At 41.4% G+C, this 27,469-nt stretch overlaps 1 protein-coding gene across 2 annotated transcripts in view; it reads left to right on the top strand.

The window, feature by feature from the left end:
• TIAM1 (T-cell lymphoma invasion and metastasis 1) overlaps positions 1–27,469 on the top strand; it is a 180,944-nt gene that overhangs the window by 98,316 nt on the left and 55,159 nt on the right. For both annotated transcript variants that reach the window (XM_006862526.1, XM_006862525.1), the window contains 3 exons: positions 2,299–2,385; positions 6,711–6,935; positions 27,030–27,133. In XM_006862526.1, the coding sequence (XP_006862588.1) occupies positions 2,299–2,385; positions 6,711–6,935; positions 27,030–27,133 (416 nt within the window). The remainder of the gene's footprint in view (positions 1–2,298; positions 2,386–6,710; positions 6,936–27,029; positions 27,134–27,469) is intronic.

Genomic DNA, 27,469 nt, shown 5'->3' with positions numbered 1-27,469 from the left:
AGCACAAACACAAATACACATATGTACCCAGAGGTTTACAAAACCAATTCTGTCTTTTAAAACACTTCAGGGAGGGAAATGTGATTTAAATTTCTAAGTGACTGACCGAGCTGTAAAGATTTTAACACATGCTTAATTTCTCACGCTTGTTTTCTAACTCTGCCCCTCTTCCTACTTTGGTACAGTAGCTCTTACACCTTACTGCCAAAATCAATTCAGATAGTTACATAACCACTAAGCATGAATCCTTAGACTGCCTTGGAGTAGAAGAATGCATTACTGCAGCAACTGTATTTTAGTGAGCAGTTCTCTTTATCAGGGTACTTCTGAAACAATGTTTTTGGTCTTGTGTTTCATTTGTAGTTATCTGCATTTGTCCCATGTTCTGAATTTTCAGTTTTCAGGATGCTGTATGTGTTGTTCTCATGACTTCTTTTGACCCTTCATGTCAGTAGGAAGGGTATTCTGGCTCTTTCTCATATGAGTTTGATTTCTTCAGTCAGTGTTCATTGCTTCTTTCATCCTCATGATTGTTTTCCTAGTTGGTACTCAAGATGCTTCTCAGTCTTTGTAACCAAAACCCTTCTGGTTGAGCAGATACACTGGATTTATATAGAATAATTTTCCTCTGTTCTTTCCATTGACTATAATTTTGGACTAGATTAGATTTGTTTGCTGAGAGTTATCAATGTTGCTTTTCTTACTTAAAAGAAGAAAACATACTGACTTTGTGAATGAGCTGTTAAAATGATTGTGTGTTCTTCATTTATCCCAAAAAAATACAGCTGCAGGGTGTTTTCTTTACATTTGTTAATATTGTTGTTGTTAAGTGCCCTTGAGTCAGTTCTGACCCATAGCGACCCTGTTTAGGGTTTCCAAGGAACTCCTGGTGAGCTTGAACCACCGACTTTGTTTCAAAACGACTTTGCAGTCTAGTGCATTAATGCACAGCGCCACACCAGGACTCCATTTGTAAATGTTGTTGTTGTTGTTAAGTGCCTTCAAGTCAGTTCCAACCCATAGCAACCCTGTACAGGGTTTCCGAGACTGTAGGCTATGTTTATAATTGTTTCATTTTTTCACCCTAGTGTGCAAATTCCTATCCTCTTGATATGGAGGCTGCCCCTCGGGGTGTTCTTAGAACCCACAATCATGTGTGCATAGCAGCATGTGCCGAAAACTGTCCTTCTTTACGCTGAAAGATGCCATAGTCTGTGTGTCCTCTCAGTGGGTGTCCTTCAGTGTGAATCTGACTGCAAAGCTCAGGTGTCAGTCACTTCTTTCATGTTGCCATTGTTTGACTTCCACTGTGTGCTCTTCAAAAGGAAGCCTGGTGCTACTATTCTTCTCAAACCTTTCTTATTATGGACATGTTCTTTCCTAGTATGGAGATTTTCTTATGAAGTTGAGAAGTCAGAATTGTCCATCAGACTCATCATACATTGTCCCCAGTTTCCCAGTGCAAGTTTCATAGTCAATTACAGCCACTTAACTAAATGGTCACCACTTCTCTTTATTTCTTTATCTCCTTTTATTTAAAAAAGCAAGTGAACAAAAACCACTTATTAGCTTCTCATTGCTCCCTACCTCATCCCCTGCCAGATAGCCACTGATACATTACTTTTTTAAAAAATTTGATTCCTCTATACTTTTTTTAAAAAAACCTTTTTGCATTGTGAATTGGGAGAAGATTTACAGAGCAAATCATCAGTTTTTCATTCAATAATTCATATACATTTTGCTGTCTCTCATTGATTAGAATCCTCCTGAATGTAACATTGCTTACTCCCCTGCCTTCCTTGTGTTTCCTGTTTCCATTCCTCTTTCTTTCCTGACCACTGATGATAAACTTTTGTCACTATGCATTTCCTGACCTAGATATTTTATCTACACAGTATTTGTCCTTTTAAGCTTGGCTTATTTCACTGAGCTGAATGTTTTCTAATTAACTTTTTGAACCCCCTCGTATGTATACATACCACCGTTTTTGTATCCATTTATCTGTTGATGGACATTTGGGTTGTTTCCACCATTTTGTTCTTGGAAATAAAGCTGCAGTGAGAGTTGGTATGCAGTGTACTCTGTAATATTTGTTTGTACAAGTAGTGACTTCTTTCAGAGTGATCTAAAAATACATTTTTTTTTTCTGCTTTGTAAGACAATATGAACAAGGAAAAACAATCTCTTCAAAGTATAACCCCAGACATGAAGCATGCTTAGTGCACAGCAGGTATTTCCTGTTAATTGCTGCATACACGGAGGGTATAAGTTCTACCATTCTACTTTTGTGTTTCATAGGCTTCTCGCTTTCTTCTGTGGAAGAAGATGGCGTTCGAAGACTCTACGTGAACAGTGTGAAGGAAACTGGTTTAGCTTCAAAGAATGGTAAATCAATGAATGTTTCTCTGTCTGTCTCTTTAAAATCTCTTTGAAGGGGTTCTCCAAGTGGTGGGTGAAAAAGATGAAAATGTGCCCATCAGCTTCATGTGTAAAGATATTGAAATGTATAAAGACATTGTAAATCCTTACAGTGAATTTTATTGAATAACCTCAGGTAAGAAAGAAATGTCAGTCTTGAATGTTCAAATACCAATTAAATCTGATTCGGAGACTGTTTCCATGAAGCTTTCTGGAAGTTTCCTTCTCTTTATAAATGGTAGTCCTTCCCCACCATCTAGTATGATATGGAAAGCCTGGGGGTCTTTCTAGAACAGAACATTTTGGACAATCCCTCTGTGGTTTGTTTCTACTGGTCAAGTTGACATTGGTCATCACTTAAGTCTGCAAAGCTTCTTCAAGGCAAATGTTCTGTTGTTTCCATTCATTAGGGAATCATTTTGAAGGCTGAGGACCTACCAGTTCAGAATCCAGCTTTCTTGCACCCATTAGAAAGCTTGCTCTTGCTATGCCCTGCCTGTCTCAAGGACTCCGAGTACAGTCTGAGCTGCTTGGGGACCCCTAAGTCTTCAACTCCTTTCTACATGGCTCTCTTATGAGGACGCCTGCCATGAGATTTAGGGCTTGTCCTAAGCCTAATGTGATCTTGTCTTAATGTATTCATATCTTTAGAGATCTTATTTCCAAATAAAGTCACATTCTGATGTTCCAGGTGGGCATGGGGATCCTGGTGGCCCTGTGGATTAGGTGTTGGGCTGCTGGCTGCAAGGTCAGTGGTTCAAACTCATCAGCTGCCCCATGTAAGAATGATGAGGCTGTCTGTCCCATAAGATTTAGTCTCGGAAACCCTTTATGTGGTCACTATGAGTTGGAATCAACCTGATGGCCATGGGTTTGGTTTGAATCCAACCTACTTCTCCCAATAGGTATTACCTTGTCATTGCCTGCATGAAACTAAATCCCACAGCAAGAATAAAATGAGAGTGGCATTTGAAGGCTTTGTTTCCTTCTTCGTGCTGTGGGATTTTGTTTTATCCAGGCCGTGAGATACTAGCTGTTTAGTATAAAAGGGTAACACATCTGAGCTCACTTGTGCTTGCATTGTACTTTGTGTCTGCTCTGTTAGGGACCTGCTGAGTGGAGCAGCCAGGAAAATGAGAGAGTGCCAACCTGCTCCACTTTCTTCTGTGTCCTGTCACAGCTGAGCTCTGGGTGGTTCCTGGCTCACTAACCACCTGTGCAGGTTACATCATCCCCTGCTGTTAACCTTGGAATAGTGTAACCTACAGCCTTGCCTTTGCATAGAAATGTCAAAGGTGTGGCAAAGGGGAGGTAAAGTCACAGTGACAATTCCACTGCAGGCTATAGTAGCAGAAGACTTTCATGCTTTCTTGGCCAAATGCATCCTGCAGAACAGTCTGATGCACTCACTGAACTGTAGCTCAGCCAAGAATTGAGGTGACAGCGTTTATTCCCTTCCAAACCCAAAGTCTGATGTTTATCTCTTTTAACAAGATGAGTGTGACAGTTGGTGTGGCACGGGGGAAATCCGTCATCACAGTTTCAGTCACATCCTGTCTAAATTGTTTGAAATTGAGAACCCTAGAATTAGATAAAAACTACTGGTCGGTTGTACCACCCCAACACCTGCCATCATCTCTCCAGAAGTTTTCCATCTTGTGTATTTAAATTTTACTAATCTGTGTACAAGTCCCTTCAGTATTCTTTTTACACACGACTGTATTTGTGCCCTATGGCTGCCATGAGAAAATACCATGAATGAGTGGCTTTAAAGGACAAACGTTTTTCTCACAATTTCTGGAGGCTTTGATGTTGTTGTTAGGTGCCCGGTCTTGGGCCAACCTCACAATTATTGCCACGCTTGAGCCCACTGATAAACTGCCACTTTGCCAAATCCTTCTTTGGAGGCTTTGTTGTGAAATGCCATCAAGTCAGTTTTGACCCATAACGACCCTATATAGGGTTTCAAGGCTTTACTGAGGCCCAAATTCAGGAGTTTGTCCAGGTGGACTCCTTCTGAGGGTTGCCTCTCTTGTTTCTGGTGGCTACAGGCACTTCTTTGCTGATTTGAATGCATCTGTTGTCGTATGACCTCTTCCTGCAACTCTGTTTTTGTGTTTATCATTCTCTTTTATAAGACACCTTTTGGAAGGGATTAGGATTGGGACCCACTGTACTCCAGTTATGACCTTGTTTAATTTAGGTGATAACCTAAAACCAAAATATGTTGTTGTGATGTGCGTTCAAGAAGGTTCCATCATAGAGTTGGGTTCCAACTCTTTATAGGGTTTCCAAGACAGTAAATCTTTACAGAAGCAGAAAGCCTCATCTTTCTCCTGTGGCGTGACTGGCAGATTGGAGCGACTGACCTTGCGGTTCACAGCCCAAGACATGACCAACTTTGCCACCATGGTTCCCTTAAAACAAAAATATAGAAGCCAAGATATTAAAGGCCTGTTTCTCCATAGGGTTACATTCACAAATACAGAGGTTAGGACTTAAACATATCATTTTTGGATACACAGTTCAACCTATAACTGATGAAGCTGAGACCAGAAGACCCTGGTGAAGGACTGTGTTATTTACCATCACTGGGCCACTGCTTCCTCTTACTTATTAATACTGAGAATCACTAACTGAGATGTCCCTGCATTAGTTTCCTATGGCCACCATACAAATTATCACAATCTGGGTGGCTGAAAAGAAAAGAGAATGATTCTCTTGCAGTTATGGTGGCCAGGAGTCCAAAATCAAGGTGGTCAGCAGGACCGTGTTCCTTCCATAAGTTTGTTCTAAGGAGAGAATCCTTCCTTACCTCTTTGAGCTCCTGGTTGCTTCATGTGTTGCTGGCCTTCGTCTACATGATACCAGTCTCTACCTCCATCTTCTCCTTTTCTGTGTGTCCTGCTCTATGTTCTCTTACAAGGATGCTTCTCTTTGGATTGAGGGCCCAACCCAGGTAATACAGAGTAACCTCATCTCAGGGTCTTTATATACATCTGCCAAGACCTTTTTTTCCAAATAAGTTTGAATTCACAGGTTCTGAGATGTAGCCATATCCTTTTAGGGTCTTCAGCCCACTATAGCTCCCTACCCCACCAGTGAATAGTAAACCTGGATGTTTTTGGTTTTTAATGCTTTCTGTGGTTTGTCCGTATGGCGCTTCTAATACAGAGTCACTGCGAGTCAGAATTGACTGGAAAACAGCGGGATATCTAACCAAAAGAACCGTCTTCAAAAGTGAGTTACAGACAGAACAAAAAAGGCCTACTTGTCACATGTATTTTCACTTCAAATACTCTGATGCCAAAAACCTGTACCTAAAAATGGAATGGTTAATTTTCCAGAACTCAATCATTTCACTTTCTTATTTTGGAGACAAACATTTTTCTTCCATTTCCACCCCACCATAATGTTTCTGGGAGCATTTTATGATAGACAATTGATTTCAGATATTTTGGAAACTGAAGTAGAAGGTGGCCGTGGGTGTGTGACTCACCCAAATTGGGACGCCTTTCTTAGCCAAATACTTTATTTCCTTTCATGCTGCTCCCTCACTTCTCCCTTCTCAAACTGTTGGACTTTTTATTTAATACTAGTTTGAACTGTCCTGAGGGACAGTCACAACCTTTTGTTTTTCTAGGCTGGATTTGTGCCTGGCTACTTCTGTAGGTCACAAACTGTGGCAACTCACCCAGCAGGCTTTGCAAGACCTACCAAAAGATATTCATATCCCCTCTTCCCCTGTCCAGACCCTGATACAATAAAACAAAGGGCAGGAAATGATAGCATTTGATTCTGTAAACTGTGGTTTGTGAATGGTATAAGAGGGACTTCCGTGGTTGTAGGTTCCGGACACATGATAAGTGGAATCTAGGTTGCACCTCATGTGTGCACTGTGGTCTGAGTATATACAAAACATACTGATTTCAGCAATCAGAGTCTGTTTCCTTCTTTTCCTCCTCAAAACATTTGGAGGAGGATCACAGAATTAGCATTTGTGAAGAGTATTTGCCAGATGTTTAGAACACATATAAGAAAGAACAGTGAGTAGGTTTTGGTCCCTTGTATTCAGGGCAGGTTAGGCATGGTGTAACCTTGTAGAACGTTCTGAAATTGGGGCCCCTGTTTTCACTTACTTGTCTCTCCTGGACACTACAGCCTCTGTTTGCAGCACCTGGGGCTTGGTGTACTCTTTGCAGCAGAACTTCTGAGATGCTATGATCTGATTTGATGATGCTTTTCTTTCTTTCTTTTTTTGAAATTAAAAGATTTCCGTCTTGCGTTGGCAGGTCTGAAAGCGGGAGATGAGATTCTTGAGATCAATAATCGTACTGCTGGCACCCTCACTTCATCTGTGCTCAAAGATTTCCTCACACAACCGTCTCTGGGCCTCCTGGTGAGGACCTACCCTGAGCTGGACGGAGGAGTAGAGCTGCTGGAGAGCCCGCCCCACCGCGTGGACGTCTCTTCGGACCTCAGCGAGAGCCCCCTTGCCTTTCTCACCAGCAACCCAGGTATCCCACTGTGTGTGGTGTTGGGGGCATGTCTGAGCCCAGGCCAGCCGAAGACTTGGCAGGCTTCAGTGTGCATGCCCATTTAGGGGACTGGCCTGGGTGGGCCAGGTGGTGTGAAATGTGTGGGATGCTCTGATACCTGGGTGGGAACTTCCCATCAGAATCTCAACGAGGCAGGGAACTTTTTTTTCTCTTTGAATGACTGCTTTTCTAGAAATCTTCCTGCTGCACATGAAAAGTTTTATAATGTGGCTACTGTTTGTTATTTTGGAGAACTCACTGTCTCTTAGCTTTGGAATCAGATAGGTGGACACAGAGCTAGGAACCAGATAAGATTCCTACCTGTCATCCTTGTCACCATCTCTAAAGTGCCCACCCCTGCTTTCCCCACTGTGTGAGAGGCAGCATGTGTTGGGATGCCCAGAATGGACATTTACCTAACTTCTTGTCTTGTGTATTTGTCTTCTGGGCTCCTGCCACTTCAAGTCTGAACAGGAGCCCAGCAGCGGAACCCCCTGCCTTACCCCATATGCTGCGCTTCCTGTTTATACTTGTCCTCCCCTCTCCTTTGGTCGCCTTGTACTCATTCTAAAAGAAATTGCTTGGATGCTACCTGTCCTGGGAAGCCTTCCCTGGGACTCCACAGGGCTGACTCTGTCTTCCTTCCTTTCAAACATGCTTTCACTGGGCCCTCACCTTATTGTATGGTGCTTCCTGCCTTGCCTCTCTCTTTCCTGCGTTTGTTTCCTGGGCCTGGATTTTGTCTCCTTGATCTTTATTGCCTCTGTGCTCAGCACATGGTTTGCTTCACAGGTACTCCAATCATACTTAACAAGGAACTGTTTGCACAAGTCAGTTGTATAGATTGGCATCACATACTCATACTTTTCCATAATCTGGTTTAAAAATTGGGGTTAAAGAGGACTGATGGTTAAACTCTCAAAAAAAAAAAAAAAAAAAAAATAAGACTTCTAATAATTTACTATATTTGATATCATACTTTTGCACAAAGAATGTCACATAATATCTTCTGGTGGTCATATATTTCTTTAGTCACTTAAAAAACACTTAATGAAATTATAACTCCTTTACTGAGTACCTGTTCTATACCAGGCATGGTGCTAGATGCCTGACATGAGTCCTGAAATAGTTAATATATTGACATATTGGTAACTGAGGCTCAGAGAAATCCAGTCACTTTCCCAAAGCCATGGAACTAGTTAATGACAGAGTCAGGATTCAAATTCAGGTCTTTCTAATTTTAGAGCACGTAATTTTCTCACATTGCTTCTGGGAAAATAAACATAATAGCTACATTTATTGAATCACATTCTAGGCACTGTGCAAGGTGCTACACAGGTTACTGTTAGGTGCCGTCAAGTTGGTTCCAATTCATAGCCACACTGTAGTGGGTTTAAACTGTCAACCTATGTTACCACACCAGAACCCCATATATTAGTTTTAATCCTTTTAGAAGTTGCAAACTCAGATTCCTTTTAGAAGACCACCTGGTAACAAATGAGTTTGGACAATGATTTGCTTAAGTGTTAGATGACCTTGGGAGAAGTTTGTCATCAGCTCCACTTATTATTGATTATTGAAGGGCCAGTGCAGGCCTTCATGTGTTTTCAGGTACTTTAAAGTTTATTATTTTTTTGTGTGTGTATGTGTGAAATCTCTCAGTTTTGAAATTTGGATAATAAATCCAAAACTTGTTTAAATAAAACAAAAACATTTGGGTTGATTTACTTAGTTGGGGTTCTGGAGATATTTTTCCTTTGTAACAAACAAACCAAAAGAACCTGAACCCCTTGCCATTGAGTTGATTCTAACACATAGTAACCTTATACAGACTAGAACAGCTCCATAGGATTTCTGAGACTGTCAGTCTTTAGGGGAGCAGACTGCCTAATCTTTCTCCCTCAGAGTGGCTGGTGGGTGTGAACTGCCAACATTGAGGTTAGCAAGCCAAAAAGCTTATCCTACTGTGCCACCAGAGCTTCCTTTCGTAAGACTTGGATTCAAAATAAGTCTTCAGTTTCAAAGTTTGAGTGTAAGTATTTCAGATATTCTTATTGTGCTGTTGTTTTTCAAATGACCTACTTCAGCTTGGCTTCATATGAACTTTTAAGGTTCATTTCTTTGCTCAATGACTCCCTTTGAGGCTTTGGCAAATTAAGGCTTAAGACAGTCATAGGTTCTGTGGCATTATAGAATCAGCACTGATTTGCTAACCACAAGGTACGTGGTTCAGACCACTAGTTGCTCCTCTGAAACCCTACACAGAGTCTCTATGAATCGGAACCAACTTGAGAGTGCTTAACAATAGGCCTTCCTATCTGATTAAGTCATTGTGGCAACCCGCCTCCCCCACCACCTCCCAGCCCAAATCCCTTAGAAATGGCTCCAGTGAATTTCTAAATCCTAAATAAAAGGAACTCAGACCATGAAGACTGTTCTTGTATGTGACCACAAGATGTCAGGCTTGATCCCTTAAAACTCAGTTAACAGATGCAGTTGTTTCTATAATGGCTTTGAATGTAGGCCATTGTACCTGATGAGATTGTTGTTGTTAAGTGCTGTGGAGTCAATTCTGACCCATAACAGCCTTGTATAGGGTTTCTGAGGAGCAGCTGGTGAGTTTGAACTGCTGACCTCACAGTTCAAATCGACTTGGCAGTCCAGCTCATTAATCCACAGCGCCACATGAGGACTCCCTGATGAGGTTACTTAAAGGCTTTTATTATAAGGCCTGGATGCTGTTGTTAAGTGCTGTACAATCAATTCTGTCCCATAGCTACCCTAGATAGGGTTTCCAAGGAGAGTGGCTGGTGAGCTTGAACCACTGACCTCATAGTTCAAACCGACTTTGCAGTCTAGCCCATTAATCCACAGCACCACACCAGGACTCCAAAGGCCTGGTTGTACATACTACAAATTATAGTTTGTGGTCATCTTTCTTTGGCTTTTATTCTTCTGAGCCCTTTCTGCGGGCCGTGGCTGTAAAGCAGGGAGGGATTGGCAGATTACAATCCACAGGCTATAAATCCATTCCTGCTGCCTGTTTCTGTAAATAAAGTTTTATTAGAACATGGCCATGCTGTTCTAGTGTGGATTGTCTGTGGCAGCTTTCTTGCTACATTGGCAGAGTTGACTAGTCGTGATGGAGACTGTATGTCTAGCAAACCTGAAAATGTTTACTACCTGCCCGTGTTTCAGTTGGATCTCTTATATAAATGGCCACTGAAATTGCTCACAATTTGTTCCTTTAAAGATTGTTGTTGTCATAATCTGCTATTGAGTAACCTAAATCAAAGTGACCTGGTGTATAATAGACTAAATCGCTGCCACGTCCTGTGTGATCCTCGTGGTCACTTGTGGCTCGGACTCTTGTGATTCTTAAGGGAGCAGATATGTTTTGGAAGCAGACTGTCCAACCTTACTTCCTAACGTGTCTTAGTCTGGAAGCTCTGCTAAAACCAGTTCAGCATCGTAGCAGCATGCAGACCTCCATTGACAACTGGGTGGTGGCTATATTTGAGGTCATCGGCTGGAGTCAAACCCAGATCACCCATGTGGGAGATGAGAATTATACCACTGAATTGATAGTTGCAATTAATATTTTGGTATATATATATATTTTTTTTTTTTTTAAAGAGAAAAATTTAATTGTGTATCTTGTTATTGTTAAGTGCTGTCGAGTCAGTTCCAACCCATAGTGACCCTGTATAGGGTTTCCAGTGAGTGACTGGTGAGCTTGAACTGCCGGCTTTGCAATCCAGAGCATTAGCCCACAGCACCATATATCTGTCTGTATGAAGGGGCTTCAAAAAGTTTGTGGGAAATGGAATTTTTGTGTCTGTTTTTTTAAACTTACTTAAAATGAAAAAGATTTAAAAATATATGAGGGAGTTTCAAAAAGTTTGTGGAAAAATTCTACTGTCTCTTGATTCCATTTTTCTATAAACTTTTTGAAGCCTGTTCATATTTGTGTATGGTGTGGTACTATGGATTAATGCGCCAGACTGCAAAGTTGGTTTGGTCTGCAAAACCGGTGGTTCAAGCTCACCAGCTGCTCCTTGGAAACCCGATACAGGGTCGTTATGGGTCGGCACCGACTCGATGGCACTTAACAACAACAACAACGTAATGTGTATATGTATCTGTTTTACAAAAGTTTAAGTATATTCCATGTATCTGGTTTACCATTGCATCTTTTATGTGATGAAATTTTAAATGAACCATCAGACTGTTAACATCCTTCCATGCATTACCTCCTTCAGACCAGTCACCTTTGGAGGCTATATGCTTGTTTTATGGAACCCGACATTGTATAAGACTTAGGTTAAGTGCCGTGAGTTGGTTTTGACTCATAGTGACCCTGAAACTGTGAGTTTTGGATCATTCTCAGAGCAGTCCTTTGTTTCTTCCAATTAAATGTTTATAACTTGGAAAACATTTCCTAACCTTTACTGTGTGCCAACCATGGAACGAAGGAGCTCTGGTAGCATAGTGTTTATGAATCAGGCTGCAAACCACAAGGTCAGCAGTTTGAAACTACCAGTTGCTCCACAGGAGAAAGATGAGGCTTTCTGCTCCCGTAAAGATTTACAGCCTTGGAAACCCTGTACAGGGTCACTATGAGTCGGAATGTACTCCATGGTACATAACAACAACAACAACCATGGATCTAGGAGCTGGAAGGATAATGCTAACTATAGCACAGTTCCTGTCCTTAGACTTACATTTTAGGGTAGTTTGGGTTTTTACATCCCTGTGTAGCACAAATGATTAAGCGCTTTACTACTGACTGAACAGTTGGCATTTGATGCACCCGGAGCCATCTGCCTTGCAAGACAAACCTGGCTTCTGGAAGATCACAGCATTGAAAACCCTCTGGAGCAGTTCTACTCTGACACACAAGGGGTCGCCATGAGTCAGAATGAACTGAACAGTAACTAGCAGCAATATTGACTTAATACGTTGTTGGGGGCCTAGTCCTTCAGAACAAAGTTTGCTCAGGCTTTGATAATCAAACTGGTTTAAGAAGGAAGCATGAAAAGAAAGTCACAGTGTTTATTTTTCTGAAATGAAAGGTTTTGATATTGGTTTCAAAATTAGTAAGAAATTCCAGAGGAATTCGCAAATACTCTGTGCACTATTGGACTGACTTGTTAAGAGAAGGCTGGGTCTCAGCCTGTCTGCTTTCTGGTAGCTTCCGTTTCCGGTTCCCCACTCAACTGAAAGATAAAAGGGGAGGTCTGTAAACAAGGATTAAATAACCTGAAAGACTGCTCAATAATGAGACAGAGATAAAGCACTCTTCAGAGACAGCTGCAGTTAAAATAGACAACAGTTAAAAAAAAAAAATCTTTTTATTTAATAAGCAGTTTGGACCACAGCCTTAGTCTATATTTAGAAGTTACTAAAAATAAGAAACATCCTGAGTGGCAGGTTTAAGGTTTGATGTAGCAGGGACTGTCTTCAGATGGTCATTTTGAATGTTTGGCCTCCTTATCCCCAGGGCATTGTGGTGTCGCAGGGATTCTGGGTCCACATGAGCTTGGTTGAGCTGCCCTTCTGGAGGCCAGCCCAGCCGAGCTCGAGCTCTCCCTGTCTCATATGCCACCTATGCAGGCCTGACCAGAGAGACCTTCCCCTGAGACCCTGATTGAAATATGTTCTGTGGTTTCAAGGTTGGGTTATCTCTGGACACCCCTCCTCACATGACAGTTTTCTTTCTCCATGTAGAAGTACCATAACCAAGTGACTAAGAGTAGGTTTGTTTTTCCTGTGGACTGAGACCTGTTTCTGTTTCATCAGCTTCAAGATCTTGAACACGTTGCTCAGCTCAGTCTCTCTGTACTCCAGTGTTCATGTCTATAAAATGGGGATAATACTCTGCCTCTTTCACTAGGATGCTGTGAAGAGTTGATTAATTATATACATAAAGTAGGGTCTCTGGTGGTGCAATGGTTAATCCATTGGTTATGGTTCAGATCTACTTCGTGACTCAGTGGGCAGGCAGTTCTATTCTCCACTATACCTAACAACAGTATATGATGTCAAGTTCTTGGGTGGTGCAAATGGTTAAGTGCTCAGCTACTTAACCAAAATATTGGCAGTTCAAGTCTAACCAGAGGTACCTCAGAAGAAAACCCTGCCAATTTGCTTTCAAAAGGACAAAGCCACTGAAAAATCTATGAAGCACAGTTCTGCTCTGACACACATGGGGTCAACATGAGTCAAAACCAACCTGATGGCAACTGGTTTGGGTTGGGTTCATATGTAAAGTGTTTAGAATAGTGCCTCGTAAGTGTTCAGCGTTATTGTTGTTGTTAAGTGCTGTTCTACCTCATAGTGACCCTGTAGAGGGTTTCTGAATAGCAACTGTGGTCCTGTGTTTATACTACTGCGCCATGCCAGGACTCTATAAGTGCTTAATGTTGTTGTTGTTAAGTGCTGTTGAGTCGGTTCTGACTCATAGCTACCCTGTATAGGGTTTCCAAGGAGCAACTGTTGATTTGAACTTCTGACCTTGTGGTTCAAACTAATGTGCAGTCCAGTGAATTATCCCATAGCACCATGCCAAGACTCCATAAGTACTTAATAGATGTTATAAATCCATAATGTGGTGTGTTATTGGAGCATAAAAATTCTCTGTCTTGTAACCTGAGGCTGCTCATTTTTTTTATCTTCTCACAGCCCTTGACACTTACTTAACCTACAATAGGTGAATTGTCCGATAACAATTTATGAATCATACCTTACTTAAAGGATTTTCCTTTATTGAGTACAAAAGCAGAAATGAATTTTGTGTTGGCTACAATCTTGAAACAATTGGACCAATTTTAGAGATCAAGGAACCCTGGAGGCACAGTGTACTGCTAATTGGCAAGTTCTGTTGGTTCAAACCTACCAGCTTCTCTACAGGAAAAAGATGTGGCAGTCTGCTGCTGCTATAAAGATTTATAGCCTTGAAAACCCTAAGTGGCAGTTCTACTCTGTCCTAGGGTTGCTCAGAGTTGGAATTGACTTGACAGCAGTAGGTTTTGGTTTTTAGAGGCCATGACCATTCGGTTTGGAGTAGCGCCTGGGTATGCATGGCTGTGGTTGCTTAATATACCTTGTATGTTGCTCATGTGCAGCTAGGCTTGGGAACGACTGCTTGATGACTTGAGGTCAGAATTTCTTGATGTATGGAGCCTCTATTTTTCTATCTTGGTAGAAATGAGAAGATGATTAGAATGTTTGCTGACATACAAACCTTATAGTGGTTTGTGTTGGTAATATTTCATAACCTGCCTTGTTGGGATTTTTGTCATGACAACTGTTATGTAGCTCTGGAATGTATCCTGAGTCTTCCTGTTCTGGCTAGAAGGAAGTGTGGTGAGTGAATGCCGTGGTGACTTAAAAAGCCAGAGTCTAGATAAAGAGATGCCACACTTGGTATGTTCTGTAAAACCCAGTCCCCTGTCCTTGATCATTTGCCACCTATGAGTCCTATTGAAATCTCAATGGAGCTATATTCGTTTTCTTTCCTTTTTTTCTTAATACACTTTACAGGGAAGGGGGAAGGAAGGGTGTTCAGGTCAAAGAGGATAAATTCCTCAGTAGCTATTATTCTAGAAAGATCTTTGGAGCAAAGAGAAAGCTGGAGTAAGAAGTAGTAAAGGTGTGTTAGTGTGGGGTTTCTAAAAAGCCTGTTTACTGCTCTAGTACAATTTGTTTTGAATGCTGATTCTTCAGTAGTGACTTTGTTGATATTCTAGGCCGTATAATTCTTTGTTGTGGGTTTTGCCCTGTGCACTGCTGTTTGGGAGTATCTCTGTCTTCCACTCAGCGTTGTTGGGTGTCATTGAGTTGATTCTGACTCATAAGGACCCTATGTGACAGAGTAATACTGTCCCAAAGGGCTTTCTTGGCTGTAATCTCAATGGAAACTGATTATTAGGTCTTTCTCCTGCAGTGCTGCTGGGTGAATTTGAACCACCAACCTTAACTGTTGTTTTACCAGGATGCCTTACTTCCCACAAGGCAATAAAACTCCCAACCCAACCTGTGCCAACCAAGTATATCACCAGACATTGCCAAATTCTGTTGGGAGACAGAATCACCCCTGTTGATAACCATTGGCCTAATTTACTAGGAAATTTATAGGAAAGCAAATTCAGATCTCAATTTTTTAAGCGAATTTTATTAAACATTGTGAGAGATTTTAAACACAAGTCCTCTTTCTTGGCTTCTTGTTCCTTTCTTTTTTCTTTTTTGGGACAAGGAATGAGGGAAAAAACAAGTCATTGCACTTACTCTGAATGCTGTATCCCCAAATGTGAACGAAATTGTTCTTAGCATAATGTGTTGCTCATTACAGCTAACCTTTGAAACAGAGATATTTCGGCCAGTAATGTTTATGTAAGTTGTAAGACTCGTGGGAATTTTTGGGTGGAGCAAATGTTTAGTTTGCATGGCTGTTTACCAAAAGGTTGATAGTTTGAGTGCACTCAAAGGTGCAGACCTGGCAACCTACTTCTGAAAACTCAGCTCATGAAAACACTGACGCATAGTTCCTGTCTGACACAAATGAGTTTGCCATGAGTTGGAAATGGCATAAAGGCAATGACTTTTTTTCATAAGAATCATAGTTCAGTTTGCATTAGTGGTGTCTTTCCAAAGCTTTCCAACATGTCTTTGTCTCTTTTTGAATTCTTTCATTCAGGCTCAGTTTCATTTTACTTTGTGGGGAACCCAGCTCTCCTTTGTTGTTGTGTGCCATGGAGTTGGTTCTGACTCATATGAGCGACCCTGTACAGGGTTTCTGAGGCTATAAATCTTTACAGGAGCAGAAAGCCTCATCTTTCTCCCATGGAACAGTTGGTAGTTTTGAGCTGCTGACCTTGTGGTTCGCAGCCCGATTTGTGACTACTATGCTATCAGAGCCTCTATTTTATCTACCCTGAAATTCCACTTGACCTGTTGCAGTGAAAGCCAGTGCTTTTGTCTGGCTAAATGAGTAGCTCACAGTATGACTTTATTAAATGCACCAGAGCTCAATGGACTGAAGTTATTGTTGATTGGAATAAATATGGTTCTGGAAGTGAGCTGAGAAAACTGAGTACCTATAAGTAACACCAGGCCCGTAGCATAAGAAAGACAGGATCCATGTTGAATTTTGATTAAGACGCCTTGGTATTTCTGTATTTATATGTGTATATCTGTATCTATTTGTCTGCCTGTCTGTCTTATCTGTCTAATCTATTTATCCCTCAGACACATCTTCTGTTGCTATGTGGATAATTGCAGTCTGTATGAGTACAAATGTCCCTACTGTAGGAAGTCGATTAACACAGCTTCTTGTAACAGGAAAGGAAGGCTTCTGTGAGAGCCTTGAAGCCTAATGTGCCTTGATTTAGAGTGCGAGGGCTTGTGGCGTACAGAGCATGGACGGAGCCTGCTCCCTGTGAATTGAGAGCTTCTATTTCAGGCAGATTTCTGTGGAGATTGTCTGGGAGTAAGGTTCCGAAGACAGATCCCTTCAGGCAGCAGGGAGGGGCTGCAGAGAAAGAGGAACTGCACAGATTTGTCTTCCTACAAATACATAGGGTCTTAATCATCAGGCTCTCTGTAATCTCACAGACCCCAGGCAGCACATCCTCTGTTTGTTTGTCAGTGAAACTCGGAGCCATGTGCACTGGGTGGGGTGCTCATTGTCACACAGCATGCTGCTTCTGGAGGCCCTGCCAGCGGGTCCCACCTCCTGGGCTTCATTTCACACTAAGTTAAATCCTGGGTGTGAAAAAAGTGTTGTTCCAGTCTTTTTTCCCTCCTGTTCTTTACATATGGATAGTGTTTTTTAAGTACCTTAGTGTGTTGTTGTAGTTGGTGGTCAGTGCCTTTGAGTCTATTCCGACCCCTAGCGACCCTGCATAGGGTTTCCCAGGCTGTAAATCTTTACAGGAGCAGAAAGCCTCATCTTTCTCTCATGGAACCTCTGGTAGCTTTGAACTGCTGATTTTGAGATTAGCAGCCTGATTTGTAAGCACTACGCTACCAGAGCTCCTTACTTTGCATTGACTTTCACAACTGGATCCTTGAGGCCAGTGTCTACAGTTTCTATAGGTATTCCAGCACATTTTATAGGAAAAAAAACCTCATTGTGGTTTTGTGAATTTTAACAGGGAAGAAGTTATTGTTTCTTTGCCACCAAATTAAAGTTCTGTCCCTCCCTTTAAAATAGTGTTTATTTAATTTTCCCCCAATTGTCACTGTGGTCCTCCTTCACCCTTACCCGTCTTTCTACTCTCCCTTCTTTCCCACCTCTTCCTTCTTTTTCTCTATCATTGGATTGGTATGTATGATGTTGTGTTTAGGGGAGACGTGGATGATATATACTCCATATCGGATTTCTGTGGCATAGTGCATGGGTGGTGCAATTCTCATTTTTCCATGCAGGAGACCCAGGTTCGATTCCTGGCCAGTGCATCTTAAGCACAGCCACTGCCTGCCTTATCAGTGGAGGCCTGTGTGTTACCATGATATTGAATAGGTTCTAGACTAAGACAAACTAGGAAGAAAGGCCTGAGAATCTGCTTCTGGAAATCAGCCAGTGAAAACCTGTGGATCACAGCCAGCTCAGCCCCTTGTGCATGGGGTTTCCATGAGTTGGGACTAACTCGATGGCAACTAACAACAACATAGAAGTTTTATACTCATCTAACAGTGAAAAATAAAATAAGGTTGTAGCCTAATTATTGAATTTATTGTAGTATCTAAACTTTATGCCCTTCCCTTCAGTCTCTACCCAGCCCTTGTCAGTTAATTAAACTCAGAGGTTAATAAGGACCTTTAAAAAAATCTGTTAAAATTGGGTTCTCTTTAGAAATGTTTAAATTGGAGAATTTGCTTGTTTACTATTGTTAGGTACTGTTAAGTTGGTAATGACTTATAGCGACTTACAGCACAAAATACTGCCTGGTTTTAGGCCAACCTCACAATTGTTGTCACGCCTGAGCCCATTGATGCTGCCACCATGCCAATCCATCTCACTGGGGTCTTCCTCTTTTTCTCTGACCCTCCACTTTACCAAACACGACGTCCTTCTCCAGTGACTGATCCTTCCTGACAATATGTTTGAAGTATGAGAGACGAAGTCTGACCATTCCGACTTCCAAGGAGCACTCTGGCTGTACTTCTGCCAACATAGATCCATTTGTTCTTTTGGCAGTCCATGGTACTTTTAGTATTTTCCAACACCATAACTCAAATGCATCAATTCTTCTATGGTCTTCCTTATTCGCTGTCCAACTTTTGCATGCATATGAGGTTATTGAAAATATCATGGCTTTGGTCAGGCACACTTAAGTCCTCAAACTGATATCTTTGCTCTTGAACACTTTAAAGAGGTCTTGTGCAGCATATTTGCCTAATGCAATACATCGTTTGATTTCTTGACTGCTGCTTCCATGAGTGTTGATGATTGAGCTGAGCAAAATGAAGTCTTTACAACGGCAATCTTTTCTTTGTTAATATGTTGCTTATTGGTCCTGTGGTGAGCATTTGAATAATAGTGGTATTAACTGGTCTTCCTTGGAAGCATGTGAATGTTACCTTGTCACAGACAGCATTATACTGAATTTAAAGCCAGAGAGCTCTGGGGTGATATCAAAACATCATACAATAAGAAAGGAAAAGGTCATTAAATAAGTAAGAAGAAGACCAAAAGCGATGTCAGAAGAGACTCTTAAACTTGCTCTACAGCATAGAGATGCTATAAAGCAAATGGAAAACATAAGGAGGTGAAAAAGCTGAACAGAAATTTTCAAAAGGCTGCTTGAGAATGCAAAATCAAGTATTAAAATGAAATGTGCAAAGACCTGGAGTTATAAAACAAAAAGTGAAGAACATGCTCAGCAGTTCTCAAGCTGAAAGAACTGAAGAAAAAAATTCAAGCCTAACTTTTTATACTAAAGGATTCTATGGGAAAATTATTGAATAATGCAGAAAACTTATTCAGTCTGTATGCTGAGCAAATAATCAAAAGAAGATGGAAGGAATACACAGAATCATTGTACTAAAAAGAAATGCTCAGTGTTCAACATTTTCAAGAGGTCCATATGACCAAGAGCCAACGGGACCGAAGGAAGAATCCAAGGTATACTAAAAGCATTGGCAAAGAACAAGGCTCCAGGAATTGATGGAATACAAATGGAAATATTTCAACAGATTTATTCAGCACCAGAGGCACTCACTCATCTGTGCAAAGAAATTTGGAAGATCTGGCGAACTGACTGGAAGAAAGCCAAGTTTGTGTTCATTCTAAAGAGAGGCAATCCAACAAAATGTGGAAATAATCAGAGAGTATTAGTATCACATACAAGTAATATTTTGATAAAGATAATTCAAAAACAGCTACTACAGAATATTGACAGGAAACTACCAGGGGTTCAGTCTGGATTCATGCAAGGACATGGAATGAGTAATATCATTGTTGACATCAGATGGATCTTGACTGAAAGCAGAGAATAGCAAAAAGATACCTGTGTTTCTTTGACTATGTAAAGGCAGTTTGGATTATGACAGTATTATGGATAGCATTGTGAAGTATGGGTACTCCGGAACACTTAATTATGCTCATGAGAACCTGTACAATCAAATAGAACAAGGGGATACTGAGTGGTTTATAATCAGGAAAGGTGTGTGTCAGGGTGTATTCTTTCACCATACTTTTTCAGTCTGTATGCTGAGCAAATAAACCCAAAAAAGCTGGATTATATGAAGAAGAATGTTTCATCAGGATTGGAGGAAGACTCATTAACAACTTTCAATATGCATATGATACAACTTGCTTGCTGAAAGCAAAGAGGAATTAAAATACTTACTGATGAAGATGAAAAATCACAGCTTTCACCATGGGTTGCACCACAATGTAAAGAAAACAAAAATCCTCACCACAGAAGCAATAAATAACATCATGATAAATGGAGAAAAGATCGAGATACCAAATGACATACTGCATTAGGCAAATCTGCTGCATGAGACTTCTGTGAGTACTCAAGAGCAAAGATGTCACTTTGAGGACTAAGTGTGCCTCCCCAAGCCATAGTATTTTCATGTGAAAGTTGGACAATGAATAAGGAAAACTGTAGAAGAACTGATACATTTGAGTTATGGTGTTGTAGAAGAATATGAAAAGTACCATGAACCACCAAAAGCACAACAAATCTGTGTTGGAAGAAATATAGCCAGGATGTTCCTTAGAAGCCCGGATGGTGAGACTATCTCTCATACTTCGGACATATTATCGGGAAGGAACAGTCCCTGGAGAAAGAAGTTATGTTTGGTAGAGTGGAGGGTCAGTGAAGAAGTAGAAGACCTCCAATGAGATGGATTGTCACAGTGACCACACTAATGGACTCAAGTGTAATATGATTGTGAGGTTGGCACAGGACTGAGCAGAGCTTTGTTCTGTTGTACATAGGGTCGCTATGAGTAGAAGTGATTCGACCGTGCTTAACAACGACAGTGCTGTGTACCAAATCCTCCTCCAGCAACCATTTTATTAGCTGTCTGCTCTGTGGATAAGCAATTTGGACCAGACTCCAGTTTTGTGTTACCTTTGCTGAGCTCTCATTCTGTTGTGTTTGCCTGACTAAGTCTGGATCTTTAAATGGGCTCACTAACATGTTTGGTGATTGTTTGGCTGGTCCTCTATGAGTTCTCTCATCCTCAAGAAGATTAACTTGGAGAGTTTTCATATTTTTGGCTCAGGGTCACAAGAGTATAAGATGAGGGAACTTTAAGTTGTCTGTTGACTTTGGTCCAGAATCCATACAGAATTACTTTTGTCATATTTGATTGGTCAAGGCAGGTCATGAGCCCAGTTTCATGGGTGGTGGTGGTGGTGGCGGCGGTGGCAACTTGTCATGGGGTTGTTTCTGACCCATAGTGACCCTGTATAGGATTTCCAAGGCTGTAAATCTTTACAAGAGCAGAAAGCCTCGTATTTCTCCTGTGGAACAGCTGGTAGTTCGAACTGCTGATCTTTAGGTTAGAAGCCTGGCTTGTAACCACTACGCTACCTGAGCTCCTTCATGCGGAGGTGGGACTAAACACTACAGAATCTTTATAAACCATTGGCCACAACTGCATTGCCCTCTCTTGTTCTGTGCTCAGAGTTACTCTTGTGTACATCAACTTCTTTATTTACCACTTCATTTTATATGCCATCTCTTCTAAGAGGGTTTTTCTTTTTCCTAAAGTGCAGTTCCTGTAGGGAATTTTGAAATGTAATCTCTTTAGGAAATTATTTTTTCATAATAAGGTTCTTTTTTGTGGTAAAGTTTATCACTCTTTGTTCCTTAAATGTCTTTATTTTGATTTTCTTGAATGATATTACAGCTAGAAATATAATAGTATATTGATGGGTTTCAACATTTGAAAATTTCTTTTCCATGTTAATGTCTTCTGTTTTTGCAGTGTTTATTCTTGTACATCAAGTGTTTAATTTTAGTGGTTATAGTTCTCATTCTTAGAAATTCGGTTACTTGACTTGATGTTTGTTGAAAGTATCACTTCTCTTGTAATTTTATTTAAAATATTTTAAGTATACTCATTTGATATTCAACACCTGCAGGATCACCTTTTTGGGAGGTCTTATTATGCTGTTTTGACTGTTGAAGCATGATTGTGAGGTTGGCCCAGGACTGGGCACTATTCTGTTGTGCACAGGGCTGCTGTGAGTCAGTACCAACAACAATTCTGCTGTTTGTTGCAACCATTGCTTCTCATTCACCAGAACTTGCATCTTCCTGTGTTTTATAATTTTGGATTATGAGTTTTTCTTGTCATGCTTTATCTGTGGGCATCAAATGATACCATTGTTAAGGATAAGTACTTCCAGAACAGATAGAATTGTTTTTGTCAGATGCCCTTGGAATAGTAATCCAGAATGATGCGAAGGTAATTTTTTATCTTGGGGTTTTCTGGATGATATACATAGTGTTAATTTGCCATAATCTCAGAGAAGAAGGCCTCTTTCCTCTCTCCCTAGACTCCTGACACAGAGTAGACGTAGAATTAAAAGACCTTACCCAGCATGACATCCTTTTCCTGTGACTGGTCCCTCCTGACAATATGTCCTCTAAGGAGCACTCTGGCTGCACTTCTTCCAAACGGATCTATTGGTTCTTTTGGCACTTTCAATATTTTCCTCCAACACCATAACTCATACCATATTTTAGATTTGGGACTATCTTTCATCATTTTTCATGTCATTTGTGAGCATCTGTTATGTCCCAGGCACTGTACTAAGCAGTGTGATACAAAGTCACAGTATTTGGCTGTATGGGCTGTGAATGAATTGGACTACTCTGGGAGGCAGTGAGACACCAGTGTGAAGGTGCCCCCATGAGTGGTGCACCATGGCAGCTCCAGTGCAGTGCTGAGTAAGCCACAGCTCCTGCATCCAGAGGGCCTCCCACTGTTAGCACAGGGTGCCAGGTGAACCAGTCAGCACTGCTGTGTTGGGGAGCTATGGGTCGGAACCTACTCTACAGCACTTAACAACAACAGTTCCTGATGAAGTGCCTGGTTTATTTTAATGCACTAGTCTTTTTTGTTTTTTTAACGTTTTATCGTGAATTATGTGATAGTTTACATGGAAGAACATTAGCTTTATATTCATCCTATCGTATGGCGTTTCATTGCCATGGTTACAATCCCCTGCATGCATCATCAACCAACCAGAGGGTATACCCTGCAAGTCTTCCCTCTGGTCATCAGCACACAGTCCCTTTTCCACTCTGGGTCTAGAGTCTCCAGCCGTTCCATCTCTCCATGTTATTTTCTCTGCTTCCATCTCTGGCATCACTGCTTCTCTGGGTAGGGTCTCACACTCTACTCTTTTCCCTTGATGGTTCCAGGAACCTTGGCTTCTGGACTGCATAGTCAATACTTCCCTCTTTTTGCTACAAAGTGTCTACCTTTACATTTCCGACCCTCACTGTCAGTCCTGATAGCAATTATTCACTGTTGTCCCACATGAGTGCCATCCCCATCTCCTTTCATCAGCCCCGCCTAGACAGGTTGGATACTACTCAGTGGAGATTCTACCTTCCTCCATGCCCTCTGGATCTAGGCTCCCTCTTGAAAGCTTGTAAGCCAGTCACTTCTTGCCTTTGTAGCCCCCTGCCCCCCATTTTGGGTAGCCAATGTCCAAGTTGCCCATCCCTTTCTACTCTGTGTATAGAGGAGGTGGGAATGATCTTCGCTGTAAAGATTTTTCCCTCTTTTGAGTGCACTGGTCTTGAAGCCAGGAGCATATCAGAATCTACTAGAGAAGGTGTTTCAATGCCCTGTTGTTGTTAAGTGCCAGGGAGTCGGTTCCAACTCTTAGCAGCCCTGTGTAGGGTTTCTGAGGAGCAGCACATGGGTTTGAGCTGCTAACCTTGTGGTTCAAACTGACCTTATGATCTAGTGCATTATCCTACAGTGCCACACCAGGGCTCCTTAAATGCCCTAAAGCCTTGCAACTAGAAGTGTGGTTCATAGGCCCATAGTCTTTCCTAGGATCCTATAAAAAAAGGGAATCTCAGACCCAAGTCTATATTGAATCAGAGTGTGCATTTTAACATGATCCCCAGATGATTCTGATACCCTTTAAAGTTTGGGAACTCCTGCAGAGGGAAGTGATTGGGATGTGCCTTTCCCCACTGCAGGAGACTAGTCTTGTTAGCTGCTATCTACTCAGACCCCAGTCCTGGTGACCCAATGCACAACAGAATGGAATGCTGTTCATTCTGGATCAATCCCCATTATTGGTTGTGGATTGGACCATTGTGATCCACAGGATTTTCAGTGGTTGATTTTTCAGTAGATCATCAGGATAGGCATGTAGGCTGAACCTGTGGGAGGGAAAGTGGGACTGTACCCACAAATACATATACAGGAGAGGCTTTCAGAAAGTTCATGGGAAAATTCCATTATCTTTTGTTTTGTTTTGTTTTTTCATTGTGAATTGAGTGATAGTTTACATGGGAGAACATCACTTTACACCATCATTTTATTGCATCGACTACAATCTCCTCTGTGCATCATCATTCAACAGTATTTGCTTCAATTCCCTCTGGTTTTCTTTTCTTTTTTGGGGGGTGTGGTGGGGTGGGAAGATGTACACAAAAATACTCAGGAATACATAATAATTTAAAGAACCAAAGAGCACATTCTACAAGCCTGCCTCCTGGCCGCCAACACTCAGTCCGTCTCTTTCCAGGAGTCTAGAGTCCTTAGCTGCTCCCTCTCTCCATGTCCTCATCTCTGCCTCCATCTCTGGCATCGCTGCTTCTTTGGATAGGGTCCCACATTCTGCTCACGCTCTTCTCCCTTGATGGCCCTAGGGTCCTCTGTTTCTGGACTGTAGAACTACTCTCCAGTTTTTTTACAAAACTTCTACCTTTACAGTTGTGACGGTTGCAATTAGTCATGATAACAATTACTCACTATTAAATCATCAGAATCTTATCTCCATCTTTTCACCAAACCCATCTAGACAAGCTGAAAACTATTCAGTGGGGACTCCATTTTCCCCTGCATACTCTTAAACTAAACTCCCTCTTTAAACCTTGTAAAGCCTTTATTGCCCCCTCATTTTAGGTAGCCAATGTCTAAGTTGCCCATCCTTTCTACCCTGTATACAGAGGGGATAGCATTGATACTTGACTACATCTTGACTGCAGTATGGGTTCAACTTGCTTGGTTGATGGTTCAAACTCACCATTTTCTCCTCGGAAACCCTGTACAGGGTCGCTATGAGTTGGAACTGACTCTTCGGCATTTAACAGGTCAGCTGGCATGCCATAGTCCACAATGACAGTGTTCTACATCCTACTTTGATGAATTGCTATTGGGGTCTTAAAAGCTTGTGAGTGGCCATCTGTAGTGCAAATGTTGGTCTCTCCTCATCCAGAGGAACGGATAATGAAAGAAAACTGAAGATACGTGGAAGTAATTAGTCCAAATGACTAATGGACCACATGGACATTAGCCTCCATGACTCTGAGGTCAGAACAAGATGATGCTAGCCTACCACTATCAACTGTTCTAAAAGGTTTCTGGATAGAGTGAGAGAAATATGTGGAGTAGCACTCAAAACAGTAATAAAAAAAGATGAGGCTTACTGTTCAAATAGGGACAGGTGGAACCCCGTAGGCTGTGGCCCTCAGGTCTGGAAATGAACTCAGCCTCATGGTTCCATTTGTAGCCAAACAATAGACAGATCTATAAGGGAAACCATAACACTAAGGAGGTGTATGCACTTTTTAGAAAATCAACCATTTGAGATCCAAAGGGCAAAGTTCATAACAGTTAGGAAAGAAGAGGGAATGTAAACTGGAAGCACCGGTAAGAAATGGGTAAGTGATCTTATGTTGTAGGGATTACAATCAATATCTATGCCTTGTTGATCGGAAAACTCATTTGCTCTGTAACCTTCACCCAATTCACAAAAAGTTAAAAAAAGAAGTAGATCACCAGGTCTTTCTTCCTAGTCTGCATTAGTCTGAAAGCTCTGTTAAAACCTGTTTGAGATCATAATGTCCCTCCAAATGACTATGTGTGAGAGGCTTTTGCCGGGAATTGAATCCTGGTCTCCTGCATCCAAGGTGAAAATTCTGCCACTGCCCCTGAGGACTACTATGTTTTTGCGACTGTCATGTGAATTTGGGCTCATAGTAACCCTGTTTGACGAGAGCCGAACTGCCCCATAGAGTTTCCTAGGCTGCAGTTTTGTTGGAGCAGATAACCATGAACCACTGAGGTTGGCATTAAATAAATAGGAAGAGAGAGAAGTTGCCTGTACCTTTTTTTTTTTTTCCCTTTTAGTAAATCTATATGAAAATTTATTTTAATACATAATTAGATTTAGAAACTGTGGGGCACTAAGGAGCCATGGTATTACAGTGGCAAAATGCTGAGCATTTTGGTTGGTGGTTTGAGACCACTGGTAGCTGTGCAAGAGAAAGGACCTGGTAATGTGCTCACATAAAGATTACAACCTGGAAATATTTTGTCGTACTCTATTCTATAGGGTCTCTATGAGTCAGAATTAACTTGATAGAAATTGATAAGGAAACTTGGTACTCCAATAGGATACAGCATATTTATCCAGTTGCTTCAAATACTTCCAACACACAGGCCAGGAAGCTGGAGATAGAGGGAGGCGGGGGCTGAATGGGTAATGAATAGAAAACAAGGAGAGTGTTGCTTTCTCTCAGCACATTACCCCAAAGTAGTGCCTTTTCAATGATACCAGTTTTTGGGGTTTTTTTTAGGTGGGGGCCGGGGGGGGGGTAACATAGAAACACTCGGTAATATATAATAATTTAAACAACCAAAGGGCACATTCTGTAAGTCTGCCTCTTGGCCGCCATCTCTTAGTCCCTCTCTTCCCATGAGTCTAGAGTCCTCAGCTGCTCCCTCTCTCCTTGTCACCATCTCTGGTGTCGCTGCTTCTCTGGATAGGGTCCATATTCTACTAGTGCTCTTCTCCTTGATGGTCCCTAGGGTCCTCTGTTTCTGGACCGTAAATTTAACTACTCCCCCATTTTTGTTACAAAACTTCTACCTTTACAGTTGTGGCAGTCACAGTTAGTCATGATAACAGTTACTCACTGTTGAATCATAAGACTCTTATCCACATCTCTTTTCACCAGACTCATCTATGCCTGTACTTTTGCAGAGAATACAGTAGGAAGACCGGATGTTGTAAGATGTTTATAGTTTACCACTTGGCAAAAATGACATCACAGGGCTTTTCAGAAAATGAATATGGGGCAATCACTTGTGTTGTACTGCTTGTCAGAATGGTTTATTGAGTTTTTGAAGCCCAGTGTGTATGATAAAGCAATAACAGTAGCTGTAACAATAAAAACAACACAAACGAACATTTATCGAGCCAAAATCATGAAACTAGTACATGGATTGTCTAACAATGTATTTACACACCATTAACTCAGACCCTCCACCCCTCCCTGCACAGGTGTGGCTTTTAGCCATTGTTATGCGTGTTGACCCACATTTTCTGTGGATTCTGTTTTGCAGGTCACAGTCTTTGCAGCGAGCAGGGCAGTAGTGCCGAGACTGCCCCCGAGGACACTGACGGACCAGACCTGGAGTCTTCAGATGAGACAGACCACAGCAGTAAGGTGAGAGATTTTCATTTTCACTTCCTATACCTCTTCACCGCCTACAAATCGCAGCTGACACACTGCTTTTGCAGTATATGTGGTTAGCAGTCTCTCCAAGGGATGAAGTATTCTTGCATCTGAGATGTTGCTAAATAGTATGATACGAAATCCAAATTACAGCCTTGATAGCAAGCCCACTTCTGAGAATATATGGCAAAATCACTTGTATTAAATTGAAGTCCTTTTCTTTTTCATTTCTGCCACTGCTGGAGTTCCCAGTTGATGCTATAGTTTCATCCTATTTACTCTTTACATCTTCTTCATTTGGATCTGATTAGACAGTATCCAAAATGT

Source organism: Chrysochloris asiatica, unplaced genomic scaffold, assembly GCF_000296735.1.
Source record: "Chrysochloris asiatica unplaced genomic scaffold, ChrAsi1.0 scaffold00049, whole genome shotgun sequence".
NCBI classification, from domain to species: Eukaryota; Metazoa; Chordata; class Mammalia; order Afrosoricida; family Chrysochloridae; genus Chrysochloris; species Chrysochloris asiatica.
The sequence above is the reverse complement of the archived record's forward strand: the minus strand, read 5'-3'. Positions and strand labels throughout refer to the sequence as shown.